This window comes from Sesamum indicum, linkage group LG7, assembly GCF_000512975.1.
Source record: "Sesamum indicum cultivar Zhongzhi No. 13 linkage group LG7, S_indicum_v1.0, whole genome shotgun sequence".
Classification (NCBI taxonomy): Eukaryota; Viridiplantae; Streptophyta; class Magnoliopsida; order Lamiales; family Pedaliaceae; genus Sesamum; species Sesamum indicum.
In genome coordinates this window covers 9470157-9481922 of record NC_026151.1, presented here as the reverse complement: position 1 = coordinate 9481922, position 11766 = coordinate 9470157, and the positions used below count along the sequence as shown (strand labels likewise).

The 11766-nt window shown below is 36.6% G+C and overlaps 4 protein-coding genes and 1 long non-coding RNA gene across 6 annotated transcripts in view; 4 read left to right on the top strand and 1 right to left on the bottom strand.

Annotated features, from left to right (window-relative positions):
• The window catches only part of LOC105166815, a 3206-nt gene extending 1267 nt beyond the window's left edge, over window positions 1-1939 (top strand). The window contains exon 2 of the mRNA XM_011086304.2: window positions 1366-1939. Within this exon, the coding sequence (XP_011084606.1) occupies window positions 1366-1630 (265 nt within the window). The 3' untranslated portion in view covers window positions 1631-1939. The remainder of the gene's footprint in view (window positions 1-1365) is intronic.
• Window positions 87-1367, bottom strand: LOC110012317. The gene is made up of 2 exons (XR_002287429.1): window positions 1000-1367; window positions 87-860 (listed from the first exon to the last, which is right to left on the bottom strand). It is a non-coding gene; the product is annotated as an uncharacterized LOC110012317 (long non-coding RNA).
• Window positions 4283-6481, top strand: LOC105166814 (60S ribosomal protein L13-1). The gene is made up of 5 exons (XM_011086303.2): window positions 4283-4401; window positions 5049-5164; window positions 5299-5432; window positions 5807-5965; window positions 6051-6481. Exons 2-5 carry the CDS (start codon window positions 5056-5058, stop codon window positions 6270-6272), a joined length of 624 nt encoding a protein of 207 aa, XP_011084605.1. The 5' UTR covers window positions 4283-4401; window positions 5049-5055; the 3' UTR covers window positions 6273-6481.
• LOC105166812 (aluminum-activated malate transporter 4) lies at window positions 6974-10468 on the top strand. 2 transcript variants are annotated; one of them, XM_020695232.1, is made up of 7 exons: window positions 6974-7912; window positions 8233-8370; window positions 8675-8717; window positions 8808-8938; window positions 9013-9149; window positions 9260-9406; window positions 9634-10468. In XM_020695232.1, the coding sequence occupies exons 1-7, from the start codon at window positions 7543-7545 to the stop codon at window positions 10285-10287; spliced, it is 1620 nt and encodes a 539-aa protein (XP_020550891.1). In that variant the 5' UTR covers window positions 6974-7542; the 3' UTR covers window positions 10288-10468. The 2 variants fall into 2 exon arrangements, with proteins under 2 accessions (XP_020550891.1, XP_011084602.1); XM_011086300.2 differs by having other exon boundaries at window positions 6976-7912; window positions 8675-8938.
• Window positions 11139-11636, top strand: LOC105166811. The gene has a single exon (XM_011086299.2). The coding sequence runs from the start codon at window positions 11139-11141 to the stop codon at window positions 11634-11636; it is 498 nt and encodes a 165-aa protein (XP_011084601.1).

The window sequence follows — 11766 nt, the reverse complement described above, 5'->3', positions numbered from 1 at the left end:
ACATGACATGTGGTCCGCATCTAGAAAAATGAAAAGCCTCCAGCACGTAATATGTGGGGTTGGAGTTTTTACCTTTTTGTGGAACATTATGATCTATGATTGGGGTTGGGTCCATTCATTAATGGTGGGATGCATATCACTTTCTTTGGTTGGAGTTTGTTGCGACGTGCGGGGGTTGTTGTGCCATTTCTTCACGGTTGCGTGCTACTTACTATTTTGTTGTACATCAATTATATTTATCACTGAGGTGGAAATTTAACAACTTTCTTTAAAAAGAACTAAATAGAAAAATAGGAAAATATGAATACGCAGTAAGATTTGATGCATTCAGATAATTGAATGGCATGTGATATATTCTCTTGAAATAGTTTTGAAATGTCTCCTGTATCACTTAAGCTTTTAAACGCAGCCTTCACATTACGGTTCAATCTTGTTTTTCTCTTTCTAACGTTTCCATTTGGCTTTATGGGAACTATCAAGTGGCTGTTGAAAGTCGTGATTAGCTTGCATTTGGTACTGCACAAGTTGTAGGTTGTAAGATCTTGGGTTCTAACCCACATTTCCCCCACACCACCCTTATATATATTAAAAAATGAAAAGAAAAAAAGAATTGAGCAATAAGTTGATCTTAGTTTGATCAAACTGAACTAGGCCGTAGAATTCCACTAATAGATTTTGTATTTAATTAGTTGGTTGGCTGCCTGTGCATGGAAAATATGGAGGCATTATGTTTATTTTTTTTATCGATTTGATGAAGGTGAGTGGTTGGCTAGCTGTATCGTCTTGTTTATTTATCATGGTGACTATTAATTAGCCCACTTTGGTTGGCGCTAAACGTCCTCTAATCATGCGATAACTACCTACTTAATATATGCACCTGCTGTCAACATTTCTATTCCAATTGTCTCGTATTGACTATATATATATATATATGTATTATATAATATACACACTATATAATTATATATACTATATTTCAACAGAGGATGCGATAACTACCTACTTAATATATGCACCTGCTGTCAACATTTCTATTCCAATTGTCTCGTATTGACTATATATATATATATATGTATTATATAATATACACACTATATAATTATATATACTATAGTCCAACAGAGGAGTGGGGAATGAGTATGGTGGGACGCATTCTGGAACATGCTCATTTATTTTCCTACTCAAACCTTTTTATATGGTGAAACAACTTCTTGCTATCCCATATGATCAACTAGCACAATTCTTTATAGATTACACCTAATTAACAAATCATGTTTATGTTTCTTGTTCTCGTAATTTAAGCATATTCTTCTCGTCACAATCAAAATATTGCTGCTAATTGATCCACATATATATCTTTTTCAGGAGGGGTGTGCATGTTTCAGTCTACGACAAGAACCTGGAGGAGCATGTCCGCCCGACCGTGGTCCCTGACGATGTAATCCCACCCCAACCTGACCAATACTGGGCTCCTCACCCTCAGACCGGGGTGTTTGGCCCTGCAACGGACCACAAACCGTCTTTTGTTGGGGACCGTGGTTTACGTGTAAGCGCTAGTGCAGATTCAGTGTTGGACCAAAAAGCCTTCTTCCGCCCCCTAGAGGACTTGGACAAGCCTGTCCAACCTTGAGCTGTAGAAACAAGCACCTTCGCGCCCTATACCTACTATAAAATAAGATCTTAGCGTGAGTATAAAACATAGGTTTGGCCTCGTATATATATATATATATATACATATATATATAAAGACCGTATAAACAAGTGCTGTGAAATAATTCCGTGTCAGCGATTATATGTCACTTCTGTGTGTAATTGGGTGAGAAGTTGCTTTGTAGTGCGATGATGCTTTCACCATATGATATTGTTGTACTTAATGGGTGGTTGTGGAGTTATCCCCATCCCTCTTTGGTATGGAAGAAGAACTTTGTTACTTTTATTATCCGTTCTCTCTTTTATTCTTTCTACTTGATGGTTTTAGGTTATCTCGTTTTGCAAGCTTAGTACATGGGAGAATAAAGTAGAGTTCTCGGAGAGAGAGTAAAAGAGAGTATTTGGGATAATATTCGATAAATGATAGTTTAGAAGACAGTAATCAATCACCTGTAACAACACTTTCTAAAAGTGAAAACAAAACTTAAGTTTGTAATTAATGGGAGGGCTTCGAACTTCTTGGTAAAAAAATCAACTAAACTTACCAAATATTACACACAACAGTTACTATGATGACTCACCACCTCATTTCCCCTTAAATCCTGCATGAAAAAATTGCATTGATTTGACTACTACAAAGCTAAAAGATGAGCATAACATGCGCAGGATAAGGTAAAGATCACGGCAACACCTAAGATGAGTGGATAACATTGGGTCGAGCGAAGGGGACTTTTTGGTGTGACCAAACGAACCAAATATTGAAGATAATAAAGATTTTTAAAAGATATACAAATTTGCAATTTTATACAAGGGAGGTTAATACAACCTATATTTCAGGCAGCATATAAAATCTTTTCCTAAATAAAATAGATAAAATAATTTTTATATACATGACACATATATATATATATATAATATGACAGAATATACAATACAAATTGCAGGTAATTCAGTCTGACGATGAGCCAATCAGAATGATCTGTCTGTCAATATTTGTACTAAAATGAAATTAGCTGAAGAGGGCAAAACTAGATATACTCAACATTTTCGAATTCACATTGAGCATGAACATGTATAATTCATTCCGAGTCCATAGGCCCAAAGCCAACAATCAAACTTGGTCTGATATAGGATATAAGGCCTTTTTATATTGAAAAATTATCTTGTGAAAAGGTTGAAAGCACAGCCCAATTATATCTATCAAATCAAGTGACCATCTTAGAACGGCCCACGTACTCGGCCCAATAAATCTTATTCTAAAACGTCCTTTTAACTGTTTTTATTTTTTATTTTTATTTTTAAAAAAATAGAGAAAGAAAAACGAAAAAAAGGAGCGTGTTTCAATGTATGTATTGCATACTTGGTTTTATTCTTAAAAATAGAGATCTGTGCTTATATATATGTTTGATATTATATTTTTGGAGAAATAGAAGTTATTATAAATACAAAAATTTATATATATTATTTAAATATACATCTATATCTATACTAGTATAAAAGATAATTCTATTATTTATCAATTTCTGAGTATCTAAATAAACTCTTTAATTCAGTTCATACCTTTTAATAAAATTTCTCATATACTTTTTTTTTTCTCTTTCTTCAGATACATCATGTTGGTTTCTTTTCACAAACTTGAGTTTTCCCTCATCCCACATCATGATACTTTTTAAATATGCTCACATGAAAGCTAGTAACGTATAAGTATAAATGCACAGAGGGACAAGCCTAAAAAATACATGTGCACATAGCCCGAAGAAATTATTAGTAGTAGTATTTGTGCACATTCAATATGTGTCCCAACAAAGAGAGAGAGAGAGCAGTAGCTACACATTTGATTGTAACAATGTGTTTGTAAAAGGATAAAATATTAAATAAAATATATTATTTTATTATAATAGCATTACGGTATAAAATTATGACTATACAAAGTATTTAAAGGACAAAATTTGAAAATGATACAAGTTACATGTCGAAGCTACTCATTTGGATGAAATTACACTTATAGGCGTATGAGAACGTATAAGTTAAGAAGAATAAGGTTTTTTTTGTAAATTTACTTAAATGTAATATAGTTAGTTTTTCTAAATTCCTCACACTTAGATGATGTTTGGCTGATCTTATAAGTTCTATAATATTAACATTTAATAAATAAAAATATACTCATAATTTTGTTAGTATTTCTCTTTTACACTTCAAATAATTGATTTTTTTTCCCGATATATAATTATATAATTTTAAATTTTAATAATTTGATGAATTTTTCAACCATTATTACAATATGAGGGGCTTATTATGCAAAATGTTCTAATATCTTATAAGCTCTGATATTTTATTTATATAAATACTTTAAAATAAACCTTAAAACTCTTACAATATTTTATAGTATTTAGGAGCTAATAAAATATTTAAATAAATTTAGCCACACACTCTTTTAATAAAAAGTATACACATAGATTGAAAAATCTGATAAGACATTTTTCTAAGTCTTTTTCCTTTAAAAAATAGGTCCAAAATCAGGCCATTGTTCAAGGAAGAGCCCATTATATATATTGGGCCACTCCAAGATCCAAATAGGCCCAAAATGTTTGGGCGTCACATGTGGAATATTGCATTGTCTTCAGCCCAAATTGAAATCAAAGATTGGCTAGGGTTTTTCTGTATATAAATCCAAACACCCTCTGTCCGTGAAGCAGTGTTCCACTCTCCCCGTCCGTCGCAGCCTTCGCCACCTTCGCCACTTTCGCCACCGTAAGTTTAAACCCTAAGATCTGAATTCTCCTTTTAGTTTATTTTATACATCCTTTAAAAATGAAGCTTATTTGAATCGATTTTCATAATTTGGATGTTGTATGAGTGATAAATATGTTGAGCTTGAAGCTAGCGGAATTGACACGGTTGTATCTGTCTATTTCCTTTTTTTAGTTGAGATAATGTATGAACTGGTTTAATGTGATTTCTTTTCAATTTAACGGAACTTGCTCGCGGTGTTTGTTAATTTCTGCCTTTTGCTTTAGATTAGAAGTTTTATTCTCCGCAATGTTTTGACAACCCTGAGAGGATTGGTAAATGATTGATTCGTTTTGTGAATCCTCTGATTAATTTGCATCGTCGAATGTTGCTTGATTAGTGATCGGTTTTTAACATACTACCTCTATGTAAACTCTATTTAAGTGTTCGTAGATCATTTGTTCAAAGAATCTCGGTTGTATATTTTGGTCAAGTTTTTCATCTGTTCTCTACTGATTTTCTAAACGTGTAACAAACATCTGTGACTCATCTTAGGTTTTTCTGAATGTTTTCTTTATAGCATTTGGTTTAATGTCTAATGATTCTGGGTTCATATTAACTGGTTGTCCTAATAGAGTTAAGGCTTATGCGTTCCTTCTGTACTCTAGGTGAACCATGGTTAAGCACAACAATGTTGTGCCTAATGGGCACTTCAGGAAGCACTGGCAAAACTATGTTAAGACCTGGTTTAACCAGCCTGCTCGCAAGACAAGGAGAAGAATTGGTAATCATTTCAATTGATTGTAGATTTACTTTGTAATTAATTAAGTTACAGTAGCGTCCAAATTTGTATGTTGTACATCTTTGTTTCAACTGCAAATTGTCATGTTCTACTGTTTTGATGTATCACTTCCTCAGCAAGACAGAAGAAAGCTGTGAAGATATTCCCCAGGCCTACTGCTGGACCGCTGCGCCCTGTTGTCCATGGGCAGACACTGAAGTACAACATGAAAGTCAGAGCTGGTAGGGGATTTTCTCTGGAGGAACTGAAGGTTAGTTACTTTGCATCCAACCATACTTTCCTGTATTATTTATTAACATGGTTGTCCGTCTTTAAATTGGATTTATTTGCAAGTTGGCTAAGTGTGTTTAAAATATCTCATTTTTGTTAATGTCTTGTCAACACTCTACTGAGGCTTACTTCTATTGACTGTTGTAGTTATTCTATTCCTCCTGCAATTGAGAAAATTCAGTTCAGAATTTTTCTCATTTTTGCTCTTTGCTTTACGAATGTTTATAAGTACACAGTTTCCACTGGAAGAAGCTTGATTGGAGTATTCAAACTGGGCCTTGTTGCAGTGTTCTTGCTCTTGCAGTTACTGGTGGGGTGTTGTATATTGATATTTGTTGAATTTGTGTCAACCAGGCTGCTGGCATCCCAAAGAAGCTTGCCCCAACTATTGGCATCTCCGTTGATCATAGGCGCAGAAACCGATCCTTGGAGGGCTTCCAGACCAATGTCCAGAGGCTGAAGACATACAAGGCCAAGCTCGTTGTCTTCCCAAGACGGGTCCGCAAATTCAAGGTAACCTTGATGCTTCAGATAGAAGCTCCACCATTTGTTATTTCAGTAACACTTAACACAACGATTCCTCGTTTTCTCCCAACAGGCTGGTGATTCTACTCCAGAAGAGTTGGCTACAGCCACGCAAGTTTCAGGTCCTTACTTGCCAATTGTTCGTGAGAAGCCAACTGTGGAGCTAGTTAAGGTCACAGAAGACATGAAATCATTCAAGGCATATGACAAGCTGCGTCTGGAGAGGACAAACGAACGCCATGTTGGTGTTAGAGCCAAGAGGGCAGCAGAGGCCGAAAAGGAAGAAAAGAAATAAGATAGTGAGAAGGAAAGATATTGAGTTTTGGTAACAGCAAATTGTTGGACTTTCTGCTGTTTCTTTTTTTATTTATGAACCAAACATCTGAATTTTCTACTAGTTATCAGCACTAGCAACATTACATTTCCACCCCATGTATGAATTTTTCCTTGTTTTGACCTCATTTGCTATGAATCAACTTTTCCTAGTCTGCGGCTGAGACTTATTTGATCTTTCTTCTTGTTATCGGTAGGCCTTCCTAACGGGAAAAGAAATGTATCAGAGAATTTGTAGACTATTAAGGAGTAATTTGCATTTAGCACCCTCAAATGTAGATGTTTGGCACATTTACACATTTAAACATTCTTTCAAAACAATCAAAACACATTAAATCTAATAGTTCAATTTAGAAAATACCTATAATTAGAAGGGTCAAAGTGCAAATAACCCATTATTATTTCAAAACGAGAATTAGCAGAAAATCAGAGGTTGTAATAACAAACACGTAACCATTTGTCCAAGCGCCGGATGCGCCGAACACGTAGACGTGGGTGATTCAAAAATGTATAAACACCAATCAAGAATGTATAAACCCTCAAATGTAGATGTTTGGCACATTTACAGTCTTTCGAAACAATCAAAACACATATTAAATCTAATGGTTCAATTTAGAAAAATACCTATATTTAGAAGGGTCAAAGTGCAAATAACCATTATTATTTCAAAACGAGAAGTAACAGAAAATCTGAGGTTGTATTAACAAATACGTAAAGACGGGTAGCAACCAACCAACCATTTGTCCAAGTGACGGACGCGCCGAACACGTAGACATGGGTGGCTCAAAAATGTATAAACACAAACCAAGAATGCGCGCATGCACGAAGAAGGAGCGACAGAGGAGTCGAGGAATCGTGAAAAGAAGCTTTTGCTATTGAAACATATCCTTCAATACTCACCTGCCTTCTTTTCACATTGTTTCATCCCAGAAATTTTCGCTAAGAAATCTCTGTGGATGAAGTTAGATCACTAACGTATTCTGAAGCAAGAAATTGCAGTTACCCACCAACGATTTCAGATCAATCGTGATATTTCCCTTCAGAAATTTGAAAAGAAATCAATTGCCCAATTGTAGTCATCCCTTCCGTCGCAATTCTTGCGTTTACTCCTCGTGTTTGGATTCAATAGTTTATTGTTTCGTTTGTTTGGCTATGAATCTACGTGTTTTTGCACGATGATTTTCGTTGATTCTTGATTCTTTTACGCCGTTTCTACTTGCATAAGAGGCTCGATGGCGTCGCATTCGGGGTCATTGAGAGGAAGTTTTGCGGAGAGCAGCAGAGTGAGATTGATTCCGGGTAAGTATTATTCCGACGAGGGATTGAACGATTCTTATGGCAAAAATCATGGTTGCTTTCGTCGTATGTTTCAAGCAATTGGAGAGAGATTTTTGGGGTGGTGGAGGGATGTTAAGGGAACTGCAGTTGGGGCATTTGAAATGGGAAGATCCGACCCGAGAAAAGTGATCTTTGCAGCTAAAATGGGCGCTGCACTGTCTCTGGTTTCTGTGCTCATCTTTTTCAGAAAGTCTGCAAGTTATTTTACTCTGAATCACATCTGGGCTATTCTCACTGTAATTGTTGTGTTCGAGTTTAGCATAGGTGAGTGGTGCTTTTGAATCACTGCATGTTGCAATGTCCATCAATATTCCACCTGGTAACATGCACAATATTGCATTTGGTGATTTTCTAATCACTGGTTTGATGTTCATTATCCGGGTTGTAGGTAAGTTGTAGCTCAATGTTGAATTTATATATGTTGTAATTGACGTTAGCATATGAAAGTCCTGATCAAGTACCTATGCTTTTTAATCAGTGCATTTTAGTGTAATAGGAAACTTTTATTTAATGGCTTCTCCAATGTTCATTGTACGCTTGTAAGCATGTGCATGTGTGTCTTATTTGGCTGGGTGTGCATGTAGGCGCTACACTTAACAAAGGGTTTAACCGAGCGCTGGGAACCTTATCTGCTGGAGCACTTGCTCTGGGGATTGCAGAATTGTCTAAGGCGACGGGAGCATTGCATCAAGTTGTGGTTGTGGTCAGCGTTTTTCTCGCAGGTCTGTTGCTTTTTGTGTATTCTCATTAACAATCTCATTTTGTGTTATTTATTATCAAAGCATGGTTAGTGTGATATATCAATCGCATATATTGTGGGAGGAAACTAATGTTGCTTATATTTGGGTGAAATGAAATCCACTACCATTTCAGACTAACCAGTTCTACAGAGTGAGGACAAATTGGAAATATTTGCTAATAGACCCAACAATGCTGCGAGTCTTGCCCGCAGGCCCTCACACCTGCAGTCTGGGGCTTGACAGTAAGAGTGCATCTGACTAGTGATTTACGCTTTCTGGACTTCAGGTTTTTTGGCTAGTTATTTGAAGTTGCACCCAGCTATGAAGCAGTACGAATATGGATTTCGCGTGTTCTTGTTGACATTTTGTATCGTATTGGTATCTGAAACCCCAGATTTTCTTAAAACTGCTGTTTCTAGATTGCTGCAAATTATGGTCGGTGCTGGTGTTTGCTTGGTCATGAACGTATGCGTTTTCCCTATTTGGGCTGGTGAGGATTTGCATAAGCTGGTTGTCAAAAATTTTCGAGGGGTTGCAACATCTTTGGAAGGTGAACTAAAGATTTAGTTGCAGATGCATGCTGTTCAACAGTTTTCTTGGGATAACATTGTTTCTTGGTTTCAGGGTGTATCAATATGTACTTGCAGTGTGTTGGATATTCAAGAATACCGTCAAAAATTCTGGTCTACCAGGCTGCTGATGATATTCTTTATAAGGGATATAGAGCTGCTGTAGAGTCCACTAGCCAAGAGGAGTCACTGGTATGTACTTATGTTTCACCACCAACAATCTGAGGGATGTTTCGATCTGAAAAGACACAATATCTGAAAGATGGATGTGCCATTGTAAGTTTTTAACTGCTCTTTTGCAGTTAGGTTTCGCTGTATGGGAACCGCCCCATGGCCGTTACAAAATGTTCAGATATCCCTGGAGCGAATATGTTAAACTCAGTGGTGCTCTCAGGTATTGTGCTTTCATGGTAATGGCGTTGCACGGGAGTATACTTTCAGAAATACAGGTATTTTAGTTTTCGTTCTTTCTTCTGGTCATTTCAGCTGTACCATTGTTATTCTTGTACAATCTAGTGTTCAAGTTGTACACTCTGCTCGCATTATCCTTGTTGTTGGTGACTACATTACTTTTTGAGTATTTTGCTTGGAGAACTTCATCTCCTGAGAAAACTCTTGTCCAATCTGCTAGAGATGGGCTTCAATGCAGAATTATAAACACCTTTGCAATTTGCAGGCATCATCTGATTTAAGGCGGGCATTTAGTGATGGAATTCGGAGGGCTGGTGTTGAAGGAGCTAAAGTCTTGCGACTGCTTGGTGAAAAATTAGAAAAGATGGAGAAATTGAACCCAGAGGACCCTCTCCAGGAAGTCCATGATGCCGCTGAGAATTTGCAGATGATGATCGACCAAAAGTCTTATCTTCTAGTAAATGCAGAGAGTTGGGCAATTGAAAAACGACCCCCAAATTCTGAAGAACAAGAACAACGTCAAGAACTCAGGGAGAGGGTAAACAAGCCATCCTTGGTAAAGTCTCTTAGTGCATTAGTCCATCACAATCCAGCCCCAATTTTACCAAAATATGATCCACACAATGCTAACAGGAGCAATAGTTTCTCTCTTTCCCGATGGCATTCTGGGGAGGACATGTTTAAACAGCAGACAGTGTGGCCTTCACGCCTCTCACTCCTTGGTGATTCCATTCTCAATGAGCGCGAAGTCAGGACATATGAAAGTGCAAGTGCTTTGTCGCTTGCAACGTTTACTTCTTTGTTGATTGAGTTTGTTGCGAGGCTACAGAACCTCGTGAACTCATTTGAAGAACTCAGCGAGAAGGCTAAGTTCAGGGAGCCCGTTGAGTCGACTGAAACACAAATGGTTGTTGGATGAGATTAGGCTATCAATACGAATAATTGCACAGTGCTTCATGATATCTAACATCATCAAAAAGTAATTCGAATTCAAAAAATACATAGACACCCCTTAGTCATATTTTATAGTAAAGTTTCTCCTCTGGCTGTCCGATTTTTGGAGGGAGTCTTCTCCGAGGTAGCTTGCTGTAGTTTTGATGCATTTCATGCCAAAAATGAAGGAAATTTTGTAGGAAGAATAGACCTTGTTAGAAAGATGTAATCTCCACCCTCCTGTTTTTATTTGTATTATAAAGTATCAGATACACTGTATATGTAGGATTATGAGATTAGAAATACAGTAAATTGTTCAATTGTCTTGAATCATGACTCTATTACATACTTCTAATTCGGGAAAAATGTAAGGAATTCCTTATGATATCACAAATGAGTAAATTACCTCCTTATGAAAAATAAATAGCAATTTACCTTCCTATATTTTTTAAATACAACAATTTACCCCCCTATGATTTTTAAAAATGAAGCAATTTACCTTCCTATATTTTTAAAAAGTATAGGAGGATAACTATATTTATTTCATAAAGGGGTAATGTGGCCATTTTTAATATCAGAGGGGCTAAATTACTATTCACCCCTTCTAATTGTTCTAATTTTACTCATTACTGCACCAAATCACATTACAGTCTTAGGTTCAGATTCAAATTGGATCGCCGCAAGTTAAACAAGATTGTTTTAGCAATTACATTCCCAGTACCATTTCCATGATCTGTAAAAATCACATTTTATGCTAAAGATCATGTATCAAGAAAGCCAAAATATGGTCAAAATACTGTATATTTGCTGAGATTCTTTACATCCCACTTCCTATAAATGCACTCAGACCCCAGCCCTGTTCTTCAACAGAGCCGTTTCCAAATGAAGATAATGGGAGAAAATTTGTTCTTCACATTTACGATTTTACTATTTACCATGCTAATCACATCAGAAGCAATTCATCACACCAGAGTTACAGTGAAAAATGAGATCCAAGGTGAAAGAATCACCATTCACTGTTATTCCTCTGAAGATAATCTTGGAGTCCGGGATCTTCCTTCTGGCAAAAATTTCACTTGGCACTTCCATGTCAACTTTTCGCACAGTACAAAGTTTTACTGTGACTTCAAGACGAGATATGGCTCTGGGAATTACGGCGTTTACACCAGGAAAGTGCATGCCCGGTGCAACAGATCGTGTGTGTGGTTGATAAGGGAAACCGGTCTGTGTCTGATACAGACTAAGCATAACGACCGGTTGTGGTGCCAAAACTGGAAGATCCGCCCTCAATCAGTTGCGCTGTCAGCAAGAGAGCTGCCAGATGCGAGGGAATAACAAGCAAATGCAAAGATGTCACTCTTTCAATAATAGAGAGAGCTAATAAGCTTCCGGGCATAAATAAAAATGATGAGAAATGTGTTTTTCAAATGTTCTGTGGGGCTTTATTATACAATTTGATCATTGT

Excerpts from the sequence above, each read along its gene's own strand:
- LOC105166811 (XM_011086299.2), top strand. The coding sequence starts at position 11,139 with ATGCACTCAGACCCCAGCCCTGTTCTTCAACAGAGCCGTTTCCAAATG.
- LOC105166812 (XM_011086300.2), top strand. The coding sequence starts at position 7,543 with ATGGCGTCGCATTCGGGGTCATTGAGAGGAAGTTTTGCGGAGAGCAGC. Across the intron at positions 7,913-8,232 it reads TGTGTTCGAGTTTAGCATAG|GCGCTACACTTAACAAAGGG; the intron begins GTGAGTGGTGCT and ends GTGTGCATGTAG. Across the intron at positions 8,939-9,012 it reads GGTTGCAACATCTTTGGAAG|GGTGTATCAATATGTACTTG; the intron begins GTGAACTAAAGA and ends TCTTGGTTTCAG.
- LOC105166814 (XM_011086303.2), top strand. The coding sequence starts at position 5,056 with ATGGTTAAGCACAACAATGTTGTGCCTAATGGGCACTTCAGGAAGCAC. Across the intron at positions 5,165-5,298 it reads CAAGACAAGGAGAAGAATTG|CAAGACAGAAGAAAGCTGTG; the intron begins GTAATCATTTCA and ends TCACTTCCTCAG. Across the intron at positions 5,433-5,806 it reads TTTCTCTGGAGGAACTGAAG|GCTGCTGGCATCCCAAAGAA; the intron begins GTTAGTTACTTT and ends TGTGTCAACCAG.